Source organism: Camelina sativa, chromosome 12, assembly GCF_000633955.1.
Source record: "Camelina sativa cultivar DH55 chromosome 12, Cs, whole genome shotgun sequence".
Taxonomy (NCBI): Eukaryota; Viridiplantae; Streptophyta; class Magnoliopsida; order Brassicales; family Brassicaceae; genus Camelina; species Camelina sativa.
In genome coordinates, this window is record NC_025696.1 from 13,240,771 (window position 1) to 13,256,661 (window position 15,891).

The 15,891-nt window shown below is 38.3% G+C and overlaps 1 protein-coding gene across 1 annotated transcript; it reads left to right on the plus strand.

Moving 5' to 3' along the window:
* LOC104733469 (protein PHLOEM PROTEIN 2-LIKE A5) lies at nt 11,743-12,530 on the plus strand. Its single transcript, XM_010453049.1, is given in 3 exon segments — nt 11,743-12,176; nt 12,271-12,496; nt 12,498-12,530. Coding segments are annotated over 3 exon segments (693 nt in total).

The following is a 15,891-nucleotide window of genomic DNA, read 5'->3' on the forward strand; positions in this document are numbered from 1 at the left end:
TTACAGCATGAGTGATTGAGAGAGACTCAGCCTACCTTGTTGTCTTGGTTGCAGTCAAGCTTAAGAAACACCATATCCTGGTACTTCTCAGATAGCTCTTCATAGTAAAAATGGAAAAAAAAATTAAAAAAAACTGTACATGAAGCCTTTTTTTTTTTTTTGGTTTAACCGTGATGTTTATTTTGTTATTAACACTATTAAGCAGAACATAAGCATATCATTGTAACTCTCACTGATGCATAATTAACACTATCAAAAGATTTGAACTTTACACAAACCTTGATTAACACGACCACTTGGTCTGCGTCTGCATTGACTCCTTTTCGGTTCCAAAACGGCATTCCGTTTTTGTGGACTTTGTGAACCATTAGAATAGCGTCTGCGTGTTTGTGTTATCTCGTTCTACCGTCCTGTTTTTGTATTCTCCTTTTTTTTTTTGGCTCTTCTTGCTGGTTTGTATAGACTCCCATTACGACTAGTGTGGTGATGAAGGTTGTGAAGAGAGCCATTAGAACCATTATGGCAAATGTCTGATCATTCAGAACCTGAGGAAAACATCAGCAGAGAGATTATTTAAAGTCATAACCTTTGGACCTTTCCTGACGCAGAAACAGAGCTCAGATACCTGTCGATGAGCTTCAGGAAGAGAAAGCCACTGGTCAAAGAGCTTCTGAGTGAATCCAGGTTTCGAAGTTAGTACAATCAAGCCATGTCTCCGGGAACGATCGCATCCACCATACTTCAGATGATCCAATCGCGTCAATAACACCAAACGGAATAGCAATTAAGATGATAAAGGATCGAGTTAACAAAGTCGAGATCTTTATTAACACATTGAACAAATCATCAGCTTCTCTTCTCCTTCTCCAATTCCCGAATACACTTCTCTTCTCCTTCTCCTTCTCTTCTCCTTCTTGTTCGATCTTCATCTTTATTTATCAATTAAGGGAACTTATCACATAGTTGAAAACTGAAGGCGTAGTTGTAACTGGTTGTTAGACTCGAGCTATGTTGATGCAGACGGCAACAGAGGAAGTGTGTGACACAAGAGTTGATACAGAATATAACAGATGGGTATGTGTAAGACAAACGTCTCTTGTGACACAAGAAACTAGTGTTGAAGAGTGGTTGCAGAGAGAAAAAGGCCATGTGGGCTTCGAGGTCATAAGAGAAGTGACATGGGCCTTGTTATCAAAGGGAAGCCCAAGCATGAGGAGCGTAGGGTTCTTGAAGAACATAAATAGAACGCAATTGGGAAAAGAAAATGTTGCGCATCTAGGGTTTATCGAGAGAGGCACACATGTGTGTGACGTTGCCCCATCAAGAAGATAGAGAGATCTTTTGATGGTTTTGTTGAAGATCTATACTTGTCGGAAAAGACAATGAGTAGTAGTTCTTCTTTTATTGTAATTCTAGAAAAGAGTGGTGGATGCTATATAGCAATTGTAGGTTGCGGACTTTTCTAGTGAATGGTTTCTGGACTAGATCCCGGGGATATAGGTTAACCGAACCCCGTTACCAAATCCCTTGTGTCTAATTTACTTTATGCACGCACATACATTCGTGAATCATACAAAACTATGACTCTAGCACACATACGTATTAACAAAAACCTCCTGCAGAAACTCTGGGATGGGGCCAACATCACCCTGGGATCTGCTCAGATTGGTCGAGAGAGTCGGTCGCATGTTAGTATCATGGCGACGAAAAAAAAACATAAATTTAGCAATGGATTAAACGCAGTGTTCCACAAAGCCCTATCGATTTGCTTTGTCCACATAAAGAAAAAAAAAAGCTTACCTGTATTAATTGTTATAATTTGATTGGATATTCATTTTAATTGATGTGTCAGTCTGTACTTCGATACAAAATCTGAGATGTCAAGCTCCGAAGAGAAACACTTCATTTTTTATTGTATTGATTAGTCTGTTGTTACTTTACATTATCAATCCTTACGAAATAAATTTTCTACTTGTCTTTTAACCGAGTGAGGGATGCTGAGACCAAGATCAGTCTGATCCAAGTGAGACAGATTTTGAGGAGCTATTACAGTTAGATGGAAAGAGTATATCGTCATGGTTGAGTGAACTAGATGCGATTTCCAAAAGACATAAGAGGCAGAATCAGTCTCACGAGCCAAGTTCTTGAAGCTGTAAATGCATTTCACATGTTCTATCAGGAGTACACTCTGTTTGCTGTCTGAACTAAGAGCATATTAAATAAATTACAGGATTTCTATATCAATATTTCTATAGTCAATCATCTTTTGTATGGTTATGGTTAAATTAAAAAACAAAAATACGATAAAAATTTGAAAGTTGTTTAGAAATTTTGCTTTCAATTAAAATATATCGAAAATGGTGTATTTTCTTCAACCAGAGTATGACTAGTTTTGAAACATGTGTTTGTTAATAATGATTATTCATTTGGAAATTTGTAACTAACGTTTATTTAAAACTAGAAGTAGGCTCGCGCAATGCGCGAGATATATTTTATTTATAGTTTTATTAATTTTTTTATATAATTTTAAAAATTTAATGTTCAAATATTTCTTAAACAAATATTTAATATGTGTTCTTCATGTTTTGACACAAAATAAAATAAATAGGACATCTCGGTAAAAAATTTTAGTTGAAGTAATTAAGTAGTTATTTCTTATTCATTATCTCATACAAAATTTATTTGATGTTTCTAAATTTTAATACATAATTAATTTTATGTATTTTATCATCATTTGTATTATGCAGATTTTTATCTAGAGAGTATATTTTAAATAATAGATAATTAATAATACTTTAATTTAGGAAAAAAAAAATTATATAATATCTTAATTTTTATGCGACAACTTTAATCATCAATTAAAATTAACAAAAGGATATAGTAAAATAAGATTTATCGTCTTAAATCACTGCTAACAACTTGTTCAGGCTTGTAATTTATACAAATCTACTTCAAGTTTGTGCACATGTCATCTTCTTTCTCTTGTTCAATACAGTCGATACTTATGCAATGTTGCTTACTTTTTTCTTAAATATTTGCAGGTTTTTAAAATTTTTGTGTCGTCACTCCAAAAATCATATTAAATACTTGACACAAATTTATATTATAATAATAAAAGATTAACATAAAATTAATATTAATTCATAGCATCAAGACTGAGGAAAATATAGTTGTTTACATATACAAAAAAAATGTAGCTGAACAGAAAAATTGTGTGCTTATTTTAACATTAGTTTATCTAGAAATCAACTATATAGGATACAAAGGAAAATGTTTTCTTACTCTCCTTATTTCCTTCAAATAAGTCAAAAACGCAGGTCTCTTTGATGTTAACACCATTTTCCCCAGTTGAGAACCATCTCTAATAAAAATCACATACACTATTGTTCTTTAATCAAACACCCTATAACCCAAATAAAACCCCCATTTTCTGCAGTTTTTCTCTCTGGTATATTTTAAGTTTCCCACAAAACACATCAATATTTTTTCCTAATATATCTCTTAATATTTGTCTGTTTTCCCCCTTTTTCATAATTTGATTACCTTAATTTATTCTCACACATTATAATTTGCTAATTTATTTCTTGAAATTTTGGCAATTTAAATTTCTGTCTAATTTAAGTTTCCTCAGTTTTTTTTTCTTCATAATTTTGTAGCTCCAGTAGTAGTGTCTCCAAATAAGTGATCCACTTCCTTATGTAGTGAAGAGAAAATCCATCAAAAATTACATATGTTTTTTAACAGAGTTTCTTCATTCATTGTTTTATCTTTTGTATTTATTAACTACATCTTTTAACTTTCAGCTGGATAAACTAAGGAAAAAACATAACACAATTATTTACCAGATACTTATGAGCCACTTAATTGGTATAAGTAATAATAAAAAGAGCAACTCTACATAGATCCAAATATATTTAAATACATACAATCAATTATGAAAAAAATACTATCGAATCAGAACCCCCGTCATTGGTCTCATAATCATGCTCATATTTAAAACAGATTAGTGAGAAATTACGAAGAACACAAGCAAATAAGAAACAAAAAATGATCATAAACCATTTTCACTTGATAAGAATAGCAGATAAATCGATCATTTGTTTGATGCATCTTCATAACGATAAAAATCTGAAATATATATTTTGCTATATATATATATATATATATATATATTTTTTTTTTCCTCAAAAGATAATTATATTGATTTAGCAAATGTCATTACATAGTGATTGCAGAAGCCAAATTGGCTTTTCAACAGAGTTAACATAATATGACATATCAGTACATCCATACTTTGCTAGAGCATTTGCTACACTATTACATTCTCTTTTTGTAAAGCTAAAAGAAACTTGTCGGAATCTTGATGTCCATAGCTTTATATCTTGTAGTATATTCCTTCAAGTTGCATTCGATATTTGTCCATTCACCAGTTTGATTAATACTTCACAGTCACCTTCAAAAGTAAGTGTATGATACCCTCGAACCCAGGCATGTTGTAGAGCTATCAAAAGACTTTTTGATTCTGCTTCCAGAGCTGAGACTGCGTAGGCTAGTTTCGTCACACCCCAAACAAGGGGCTCTCCATTATGATTCCCGTTTAGTGTTATTATCAAAGCCGCTTGATCCCCGTTTAGTGTTATTATCAAAGCTTGCATCAAAATTACATTTAATTGACGAAAATACCGGCGGTTTCCACTTCATAAGATTGTTTGTGCTTGCATCCGATGACTGCTTTGGTCGATGATTTTTGATCCAGTCATTTGTGTCTGATTTAGCCATTAGAACTGTCTTTGTCGCACTCTCCCGGTAGTTGTTGAACACTTGGTTGTTTCTTGCTTTCCAGATACGCCATAGTAGATTAAATGGCAATAATGAAGTAAAAGTATCTGTTAGCTGTGATGATTTAGATACTATTTCAGAAGTGATCTCTTTTACCGATAATGGTCGCTGATTGATGTCTATTATTGTTGAGGCTGATAAACGCCACACCATTACTGCAAAAGGACAGGAGAATAAAACATGATGATATGTTTCATCACATTGATTACATCTTGGACATCTTGAGTCAATGTTCACTCTTTTTGTTCGTAAGCGTGTGTTGACTGGTAGAGTACGTGATATCGTGCGCCATAAGAAATGTTTGATCTTTGGTATTATGTTCAGTTTCCAGATTTTGTTTTTTAAATCCACAGAGCCATACGGTCGATCAGGTACATCTCCAGGATCAAAAGGGTAATGGGTTGTAAACCAATAACCTGTTTTGACAGTGTATTCGCCTGATTGGGAATAGTTCCAGATGAGTTTATCGTGTATATGTACCTGAGATAAATGGATACGACGTATTGAACTATGCTCTGTTACTGGTATCAATGCTAATAGCTTTTCCTCATTCCACGTTCGAAAAAGTTCTGATGTAGAGATTAGACTCTGGAGAGTTAAATCATCCTGAGGTATGAGCATTTTAAATGGTCTCGGTGGGTTATCATCAATGACATTGTCGATATCGAGTCTTATAGAAGAGCCATCTCCGACAATATACCGACTCCCTTTCTTAATAAGATCCAAACCAATAAGGATTGATGACCAGCCGTAAGATTGATTTTTCCGGCATTTTGCATCGAGAATTGTGTCATCTCTGTAATATCGATTTTTCATGATTCGAGCAAACAAAGAGTTTGGATATTGTATCAGTCTCCATGCTTGTTTTGCGAGTAATGCATCGTTGAATTTGGCCAAGTCCTTAAACCCTAAACCTCCTTCCACCTTGGATATCTTAAGTTTCTTCCAAGCTATCCATGGAATACCACAATTGTGTGAAGATCTTTCCCACCAGTAGTTCATCAGTAGTGACTCTATTTCCGACGTTATTCCTACTGGTATTTTAAAACAGGACATAGCATATATAGGCATGGATAATGCTACTGGTTTGAGCATAACTTCTTTGCCAGCAGGAGATAATGTCTTCGCAGTCCATCCACTAGTTCGTTTCTTAACTCTATCAACAATGTAACTAAACATTTCTTTTTTCTTACGTCCAAACTGTTCTGGTAATCCCAAGTATTTTCCCCCTCCCCCATGGTTTGGTATGTTCAGTAATGATTTTAAACGAGCTTGTGTAGTCCCAAAAACTCTGCTTCCAAATGTGATCATAGATTTTGAAGTGTTTATTTTCTGACCTGAATAGTATTCATAGACATCAAAGACATCCTTCAAAGCTTGGCAATTTTTCTTATTGGCTTTACAGAAGAATAAGCAATCGTCTGCAAACTGTAGATGTGTAACGCTTGGAGCTCCATTACCAATACGAATCCCTCGTATATCACCTTCCTGCTCTCTAGATTTAATCAAGTGACTCAATATATCTGAACAGAGGATGAATAGATAGGGGGATAAAGGATCCCCTTGTCTAATCCCTCTTGTTGGTGTAATATAGCCATATGATGCCCCATTAACTAAAACAGAGTAATTGACTGATGTTACTACTGCCATGATCAACCTGATCCACTCGTCGCAGAGCCCAAAGTCCTTCAGAGTTGTTTCAATGAAGTTCCATTCAATCTGGTCGTATGCTTTACTAACATCAGTCTTCACAGCCATGTAACTTTGAGAGACTTGTTTTCGGACCTTCAGAGCATGCATAAGCTCTTGAGCGATCATTACGTTATCTTGGATTAGGCGACCCGGTATGAAAGCTGCCTGTGAGTCTGATACTATATTATTTAGATGTGGTTTTAGTCGTTGGACTAAACACTTGGAGACTATTTTATAAAGAACATTGCAGAGTGCTATTGGTCTATAATCAGTCAGTGTTTGTGGATTTTCAATCTTTGGAATCATGCAAATATTGGTATGATTGATACTTGGTTTCATATGAGCTGTTTCAAAGAAATTTTTGACTTCTTGGATGACCTGGGGACCAACTGTTTCCCAACAACTCTTGTAAAATCTCGCTGTTAATCCATCTGGGCCTGGTGCTCTATCATCTCCAATCGGGCAAATAGCGGAGTAGATTTCTTCATTTGTAAAGTCTTTAGTTAGAGATTCATTCGCTTCATTAGTAACTTTTGGTGTGAAATCCGCAAAAACAGAGGGAGAGACGTGGTGGCCTGATGTAGAATAGATGTTTTTGAAAAAAAGTTCAGCATGGTCGCCTATCTCTTTGTCTCCTTGGTGAATAAGTCCTTGATCATCCTTAATAGAGGTTATCCAATTTCGAGCGAAACGTGATTTCGCACAAGCATGGAAAAAGCTAGTGTTACGATCACCTGAAGTCATCCATTGGTTTCTGCTCAGTTGCTGCCAATGTTTTTCTTCATCATTGTAAGCCTTGGATAGCTCATCTTGAAGAATTGGGATTGTCCTTCGTATGTCAGGAATGAGACTTTCCATTGCATAATTTAGTTTAGCTTGTATATCCACTATTCGTTGCTCTGAATTTAACTGGTTCGTACGTTTCAGGTTTGCCATGGCTTGTCTGCAGTTCCTAATACGTTGATTGATTGGTAGGTCGTTTGAAACTGAGCTAGAGAGCCAACCTTCTTTAACTGTGTCCTGGAACTGTGGGATATCTAGAAGCCGTTTGTCAAACTGGAAAGACCACTTTTTATGTCGTGTGAGATCTTTGAGGTCTAGCATTATAGGTTTGTGGTCAGAACCTGCAAACTCTAGAAAGTGTAGTTCCGCATTGGGAAAACTCGCAGCACCAGCCGAATTAAACATGGCTCGATCAAGACAGAACTGAATGGTATGCGAATGTCTTTCTCCAACCCATGAGAATGGGTTCCCTTTAGATCGAATATCTTGTAAATCACAAACAGAAATCATATGTCGAAAATCTCTAAAGGCCCATTCATCTCGCAAAGATCCGCCTAGCTTATCTTTGTTTGAGGTAATTTCATTAAAATCGCCTATGAGTACCCAAGGGTTGTTACGAGTGTGAGAGAGAGTCTCTAAACGATCCCATAGTTCATATCTTTCACTTGAAATGGGGTGTCCATACACACAACACAAATAAAACACAACTTTATTATAGGTTATTGAAACATCAATGAGTCTTTCATCCTTAGAAATCAAGGAGAGAGACACATTGTCATTCCAAAACAGAGCTAAGCCACCACTCCTACCTTGAGGGTGCTGTACAATAACGTTTGCAAATCCTAGATCAGACTTAAGTTTAGTTATTACATCACACTGGTTTAGAGTTTCAGAAAGGAAAAGAACATCGCACTTAGTAGTAATACATAGTTTTTTAAACGAGATTGAGTTAATTGTGGACCAACACCTTGACAATTCCATGAGATGATCTTCATATTGGATCTATTGGGGGTACCGGGCCCCCCGCACCTCCGTCGAATCAATTCTTAACCGAACAAGAGCCAATGGAGATCGTACGTTGATTCTTCTGTCGGAGTTGATTCAGGACCATCAACTCGTCCGCCGCTTCTGCATTGTTAAAAGTGATCTCAAACTCCACCCTCTTCCGCTTCAAGAAGCCCTGGTCAGTAGATGCATTCCTCTGTTTCTCTACACCATAGAGGCTTTGTTTAGTTGTCGCAGTGTTTTTCCTGGCTGCTTTGGCCTTGAGATAGGTTAACCTTTCCACTGTCAGATCCTTGTCTTCAAACAGACACGGTAGATCATTGTTTAGAACCGGGTGTGGGACATAACGTTGAACTGCATCAGTTGCTGGTGTTGGTCGTTGTAACCCCGGGATCAGGCTCGCTGGGTCCATTGATGGGAGGGTATTCGCTTCAGACATGTTCTTGTCTCCATCGTTGTTATCATCTCCATCCTCATCATTGTCATTATCAGATTGGTTGGAGCCAGGATCCTCAAAACCAAGTGCACATTCTTTGGCATCATGCTTAAGAGAGCCACATTTGGTACAAAAGTTTCGGAGTCTTTCATAACGAAACTTAATGATAGTATTCTCTTCAGCAATAAAGCATATGTTCTTTTGAAAACGCAACGGGTCATCTACGTTCCAGTCTATTCTAACACCAACAGCCCCAGTCTGGTTTACGTTCTCATCATAATCAACTTCAGATACATAGCCTAACTTATTGCCTACCCATCTAGCCATAGCGTTAGTTAAGCATAGTGTCGGAATACCTTGGATTTGAACCCAAAAGGGAATGATTTTCATGTTGTTGTCGGAGATGTTCGGATACCACCGGTGAGTTGTGACCATCCAATCATTGAAGGACCATGTTCCTCGACGCAGAACAAGATTAAGTGAATCCTCCGATTGGAAACGGAATTGTACACGTCCGCCTTCCAGGATTCGTCCGACACATTCCTCTGCCAGTCCCCAAACTCTTGGCATTTGACGAATCAAAGCACGCAGATTTTGCTCCCTTGGATTAACCGGAGTGACGACCAATGTGTGGCGATTCACAGCAATTGCCCGATTGAGAAATTCAGAGGGGAGAGTGATTGGGGCATCTTCAATGCCCAAATCCAAGTCTTGACAGACTTTCGAAGATTATCGCTCATACTGTATAGAATCGTGTTGATTAGGGGAAAAGGATGAGTGATTGATGAAAAATAAGGAGGGAAAGAAGGGGATTTATAAGCGTTCCATGGCGGTTTCCGTTGACGGTTAATTGAAATCGACAGAAAGAAACCACCGCAGTGGATCCCTAACACAAAGGAGAAGGAATTAACGGTCGTAAAATTACTCCTAAACGGAGACAAGATCGATAATCGAAAGATCAGAAACGGTTGAGAACGATCGCGAAAAAAGTCGCCCAGAGAGAGAGACATCTCTCCGGCACGTCCTTTGGTTTCACCTATATTTATGTATATATATATTTATATATTTATTTTTGTGCAAAACTGAAAATATCTATATAAGAAGGAAATGTAGGAATTTTTTTTTTTTTTGGTTTTGTGGGTATGTAGTTACTAATGTCCAAACTACAAATAATTTAATTTAATTAGGTCCAAACAACAAATGAATACATGTGTCAGATATACGAAACGATGTGAAATGTATGGCGCATATGTATACGTCGTCACCACTACAACAAACACCAAAAATGTTGCACAGTTACAGACTTACAAACAGTAGAACGAATCTGAAAAAAAAAAAAAAAACAAAACCAATACCTTTCTAAAATGCAAGTCAGTATTAATTGGAAGTTGTATTTGAAGGGTGGTTCTGATCTTTGTTTTCAAATGTTCGAGACGAGGATATTTGGCCAACAACATCTGGTGAGTGGGTAAATGTAGATATAAATCATATACTGAAGAACAAAGTGGAAGCTAAGAGACCAGAAATACGAACAATGCAAAATAGGTTTTTATCTGGAAGCTCCTCACCCTTGTCTACCATATCAAGCAAATCTGAAAAAGTAGAGAACCTAAAATAATCAAAACCAATAGAGCATTGTCATTTTTTAACAGTCTCCAAAGACGTTTTCTCTGTGAAAACAATTCTCCACTTGTGGTTGGTGCGAAAATAACGGTTGGAGGATGCAACAACATCGAAATCATTAATGTTGTACAACTAGCCTTTAACCAATTGATCTTGAAACTTAGGCACACGATTAGGAATGACTGAAGCTTGTATAGCACAATCCTGAAACAAAAGCGAAATGAATGTGTTAAAATGGAGGTAAATCAGGGGTCAAGAGGAACAATAATGGAGATAATATACATTTTTATCAGGAAGGATATATTTTTACCAGGAACAATAAGTAAGATATTGTTTCTTCGAAAGTCTCGAACTTCCCAAATATGGATGACCCAAACAACAATCCTATTGATACCAGTGTTGTGTGTCTTGTTGGAGGTTGAATCAAGAGTAGAGTATTGTGTTAGGTTTACCCATGGTGTGAGAGAGAGAAGGTGAGTGTCATCAAAGGTTGTTATTTAAGGAGAAAACTTAATGCAATGGTTGAGGGAGAGTAATCTGGGATTGGAATGAAATGTTAATGACCATAAAATCATAGGTGTTTGGTATTATTTTGATTACGTTATAATTGGGTGGTAAATGTAAAGATGAAAATGAAGGATATACTTCAATGGAATTCTTTAATTACCTTAAAGATTGTAATAAGTAATACAAATAACATAATCATAATAATGGTTCATATGATTCTAATTGGTAGTGTATATCTAAACCCCTTTTTAAATTTTAAATTTGATTCCAAACAATTTGAAAACGATTTTGGACAGGATTAATGTTACATACAGTTCAGAACTTCAAATAGGTGTTTGGGATCTTGACACAGACATTAAACTGAATATGATTTAGAATTTGGTGGTGGAGTAGGAGAATTAAACCAAAGAAACCCAAGGATTAGGAGATTTTTGTGAAGGTACATCGGAGATGGTTGTGAGAAGGTGAGTACAGGTGAATTCGATAGCGTTTGGTTCGTAACCTCTTGATGGGTGTAAGGGCTGTCAATTATATTTGTTGGGACTGTAATTGGTATTATTTTGTTAGGCTCAATATGAAAATGTAAAAACAATGGCCTTTAAGAATAATAGAGGACATGTGTCAGTTAGATAATAAGCCAGATGTTATGCTCTAAGCAGAAGTTGAGAAAAATCTTTCTTGTTATATAAGATTACCATTTTTGAAAATAGTGTATTTTCTTGGAACAGAGTAGTTTGACAAATAAATCGTTTCGAAAACAGCAGTGTCTTTAAATCAATTTCAAAATAACTGTTATATAAATTTGACTGTTCGTAGTACTATTTTGGGGAAAAGTTGAGAAATCCCTTATAAATACAATGGCGATGCAAGCACGACCGCTAGTAAGCGACGGATTCATTAGGAATGTGGCAAGAGCCTTAAGGGACGAAGGGTTCAACGTTTTCATAGACAGTGACGAGCGAAGAGGAAGAGGCATGGAACACATTTTCAGAGCGATCGATAACTCAAAGGTTGCACTAGTGATCTTCTCAGGCAGGTACGCAGCGTCAGAGTTGTGCTTGCACGAAGCGGTGAGGATCTATGACCGACGTAGGGAAGGGAAACTGGTGTTGATCCCTGTCTTCTATAGGGTTTCGACCGACGACGTGAATTTGTTTAACGGACGATTTGGGGAGTCTTTTCTGGAAACTTTGAAGATTCAGGGCATAAGGGATCATCCATTTGCTGAGCATTGGATGAGAAATGTGAATTTCATCTGCACAGACACTGGTTTCACCTCAGAAGATTACAGGTAACGATTTACTTCTAAGTACATGTAGACGAAGATTTGGAAAAGTTTTGGTTCTGATTGGTTTAGTTTACTGTCACTTTACTTGCATTTGCAGCAATGATACTTCTCTTGTAGCGGAGATTGTTAGGACCATTAAGAGACGTCTACAGGGCAAAAATATATCGAGACGGCCGCAAGGTGAAGTTCTATGGAGCAATTTTGATATGTCCTAGTTCATGCCAAAACAACCGGAAGCTCAAGAAGGATTGGGGAAAGAGTTGCTCTATGTTTCTATTGCTTCTTTGATATGTTATTTCATGATACCTTTGGTTTTCACCGATTTGGATGTCTTCAGTATCCGTCAGTGGTTTGTAGTGTGCTGATTTTGTTCGTCATCAGGAAGGCTTTTCGCTTGATTCTGAGCTGATTGAAACAAAGGCAACTGCGAGAATAATCTCTGTCTATCAGACAGAGTTAGTTACGTAGGCAAGAGATGAATCTTTGTTGTTTATTAGGTTACATGTGCCTGATTTCTTTTCAGTTTTTCTTGCTATCTAGCTAGTTTCTTTAATTTTCCGTCAGTATGAAGATTTGGTGAGACAATATTAATGTTTATTGAATAAAAGAATCATGAACCGAGTTTCAACGTAAATAATGGAATCGAAAAGAAAAGAAAAAAATATCATTTTTGTTTTACGTATCAAATAAAATTAAGTTTTATAATTGTTTTAAATATTTTGTTATTATTTCTTAATATTTCTGAAACAATAAATATAACCTGTTAGCTAATTTTATTAAATAATTTCAAAAATATTTATTTTTTTATTTTTTTTGTTTTCAACCAAATATTAAATAACTAGAAAATCACTCCACGATTGATAGCCCAAACAGGAGGATAAGAGTTCACAAAAGAAGTTTCAAAAAGTAAAAATCTTGAAGACCGGGCAAGGCAATCTGCTCTGACGTTGACATCACGGGATATCCTATTCAAAGAGAAGGAGGGGAAGGAGGATCAGAGCAAGGAGAATTCGTCCAGCAAGTTTGGGAAGGCCGGCCAATCCTCGGGCAACTGCACCGTCGCTATTAATTCTGCACAATCCGTCTCAAAGGTTTGACAATCATACCCAGCCGCCCGCAGCGATTCCATAGCCCACATCAGGGCTTGTAACTCCGCATGTAATGGGCACGGACCCCGTCGAAGACTTCGAGCACCCAAAAGAAGCGTCGAGCCCTCACCATTACAAAACCGCCAACCCAGACCTTGGAGGGGTTCCGACCCCTTCCAGGAACCATCAACCTGACAGCGTAGAGAGAGCTCCCGCACCTCTAGGGGAGGTGGCGGAGGCCGAAATCTCCCTGATAAGGAGTTGGCCTCCTCCCACAGCAGCCTTTCATTATTCGCCTAGTTCAAGATGTCACTTGGTTCACCCTCCGTTCCCTGAAAGACTTTCTTATTCCTATCATTCCAAATCGACCAAAGAATCCACGGGAGACGGAGAGAAATATCCGAAACTCCCGATTGGGATGAGGCCCGCCAGAAAATAAAATCCAAATTCGCATAGATTGAAGCATATGGAAACCCATCCGGAAGTAAAGAAACTTGAGCCAATTCCAAAACACCTTGCGAACAAGGACACTCAAAAAATACGTGATTTATAGACTCTAACGCGGAATCACACCGTTTGCAGGTCATGTTGTGAACCCCACGGTATGCTAACCGTTCCATCACGGGAAGGGTACCGGAGGCAATCTGCCAAAAGAAGTGTTGGACCTTCGGGGGCACCTGGAGTTTCCATGATTGAGCACGTAGAGCCATACAGGAAGGCCCGTATTCCGCCTCCACGATCAAATCTCGGGCCAACCGATAACCTGATTTCACCGAGTACTTCCACGATTTGGTAAAATGCCATACTAAGCGATCCGGTTTATAATTTTTACTGACTGACATACTTCGAATAATCAAGATATCCACCGGATCAAAATACTCTTCTAAGATGGGCAAGTGCCAATCTTTCGTGATTGGATTAACTAAGTGATTAACCATTAAACTCGGAAGCCCCTGTCTTCCCCAAACATTAGCTGGTCGAGGCCGGGCATCCGGTAACCACGGATCCCGCCAAACTGAAATAGAGCAACCAGAACCCACCGCCCATCTCGCTCCTTGCCCCACCAAATCCTTAGTAGAGTAAATGCTCCTCCATGCGAAGGAAGGATTTTTTGGTTTCGTTGCCAACAGGGGATGTTTATTCCTAAAGTAACGCCCTCTCATTACCCGCGCCATCAAGGAATTCGGGTAATGAATCAGCCGCCAATACTGTTTTGCCAACATAGCATCATTAAACTGTTCTAGAGCACGAAACCCTAAACCCCCTTCTAACTTATCCTTACATAATTTATCCCAAGCAACCCAGTGCATACCACGAGCCTTATTGTTAGACTTCCACCAAAAGGTAGAGATAGCACTCGTTAATTTAGATGTCAATTCCTGTGGCAATTTGTAACATGAAATAACATGAGAAGGTAGTGCCAACGCTACCGATTTTATCATGATTTCCTTTCCCCCTTTCGATAATAACTTCGCAGACCAGCCATTAACCTGATCATCCATCCGATCCTTCACATAACTAAATACCTTCGTCTTCGAACCCTGAAGACTTTCAGAATACCCAGATAAGAGCCCATACCACCCTCCTTAGAAATACCCATCACTGATTTTATTTGTGATCTTGTTGCAGGGGATACCTTCTTACCGANCACGGACCCCGTCGAAGACTTCGAGCACCCAAAAGAAGCGTCGAGCCCTCACCATTACAAAACCGCCAACCCAGACCTTGGAGGGGTTCCGACCCCTTCCAGGAACCATCAACCTGACAGCGTAGAGAGAGCTCCCGCACCTCTAGGGGAGGTGGCGGAGGCCGAAATCTCCCTGATAAGGAGTTGGCCTCCTCCCACAGCAGCCTTTCATTATTCGCCTAGTTCAAGATGTCACTTGGTTCACCCTCCGTTCCCTGAAAGACTTTCTTATTCCTATCATTCCAAATCGACCAAAGAATCCACGGGAGACGGAGAGAAATATCCGAAACTCCCGATTGGGATGAGGCCCGCCAGAAAATAAAATCCAAATTCGCATAGATTGAAGCATATGGAAACCCATCCGGAAGTAAAGAAACTTGAGCCAATTCCAAAACACCTTGCGAACAAGGACACTCAAAAAATACGTGATTTATAGACTCTAACGCGGAATCACACCGTTTGCAGGTCATGTTGTGAACCCCACGGTATGCTAACCGTTCCATCACGGGAAGGGTACCGGAGGCAATCTGCCAAAAGAAGTGTTGGACCTTTGGGGGCACCTGGAGTTTCCATGATTGAGCACGTAGAGCCATACAGGAAGGCCCGTATTCCGCCTCCACGATCAAATCTCGGGCCAACCGATAACCTGATTTCACCGAGTACTTCCACGATTTGGTAAAATGCCATACTAAGCGATCCGGTTTATAATTTTTACTGACTGACATACTTCGAATAATCAAGATATCCACCGGATCAAAATACTCTTCTAAGATGGGCAAGTGCCAATCTTTCGTGATTGGATTAACTAAGTGATTAACCATTAAACTCGGAAGCCCCTGTCTTCCCCAAACATTAGCTGGTCGAGGCCGGGCATCCGGTAACCACGGATCCCGCCAAACTGAAATAGAGCAACCAGAACCCACCGCCCATCTCGCTCCTTGCC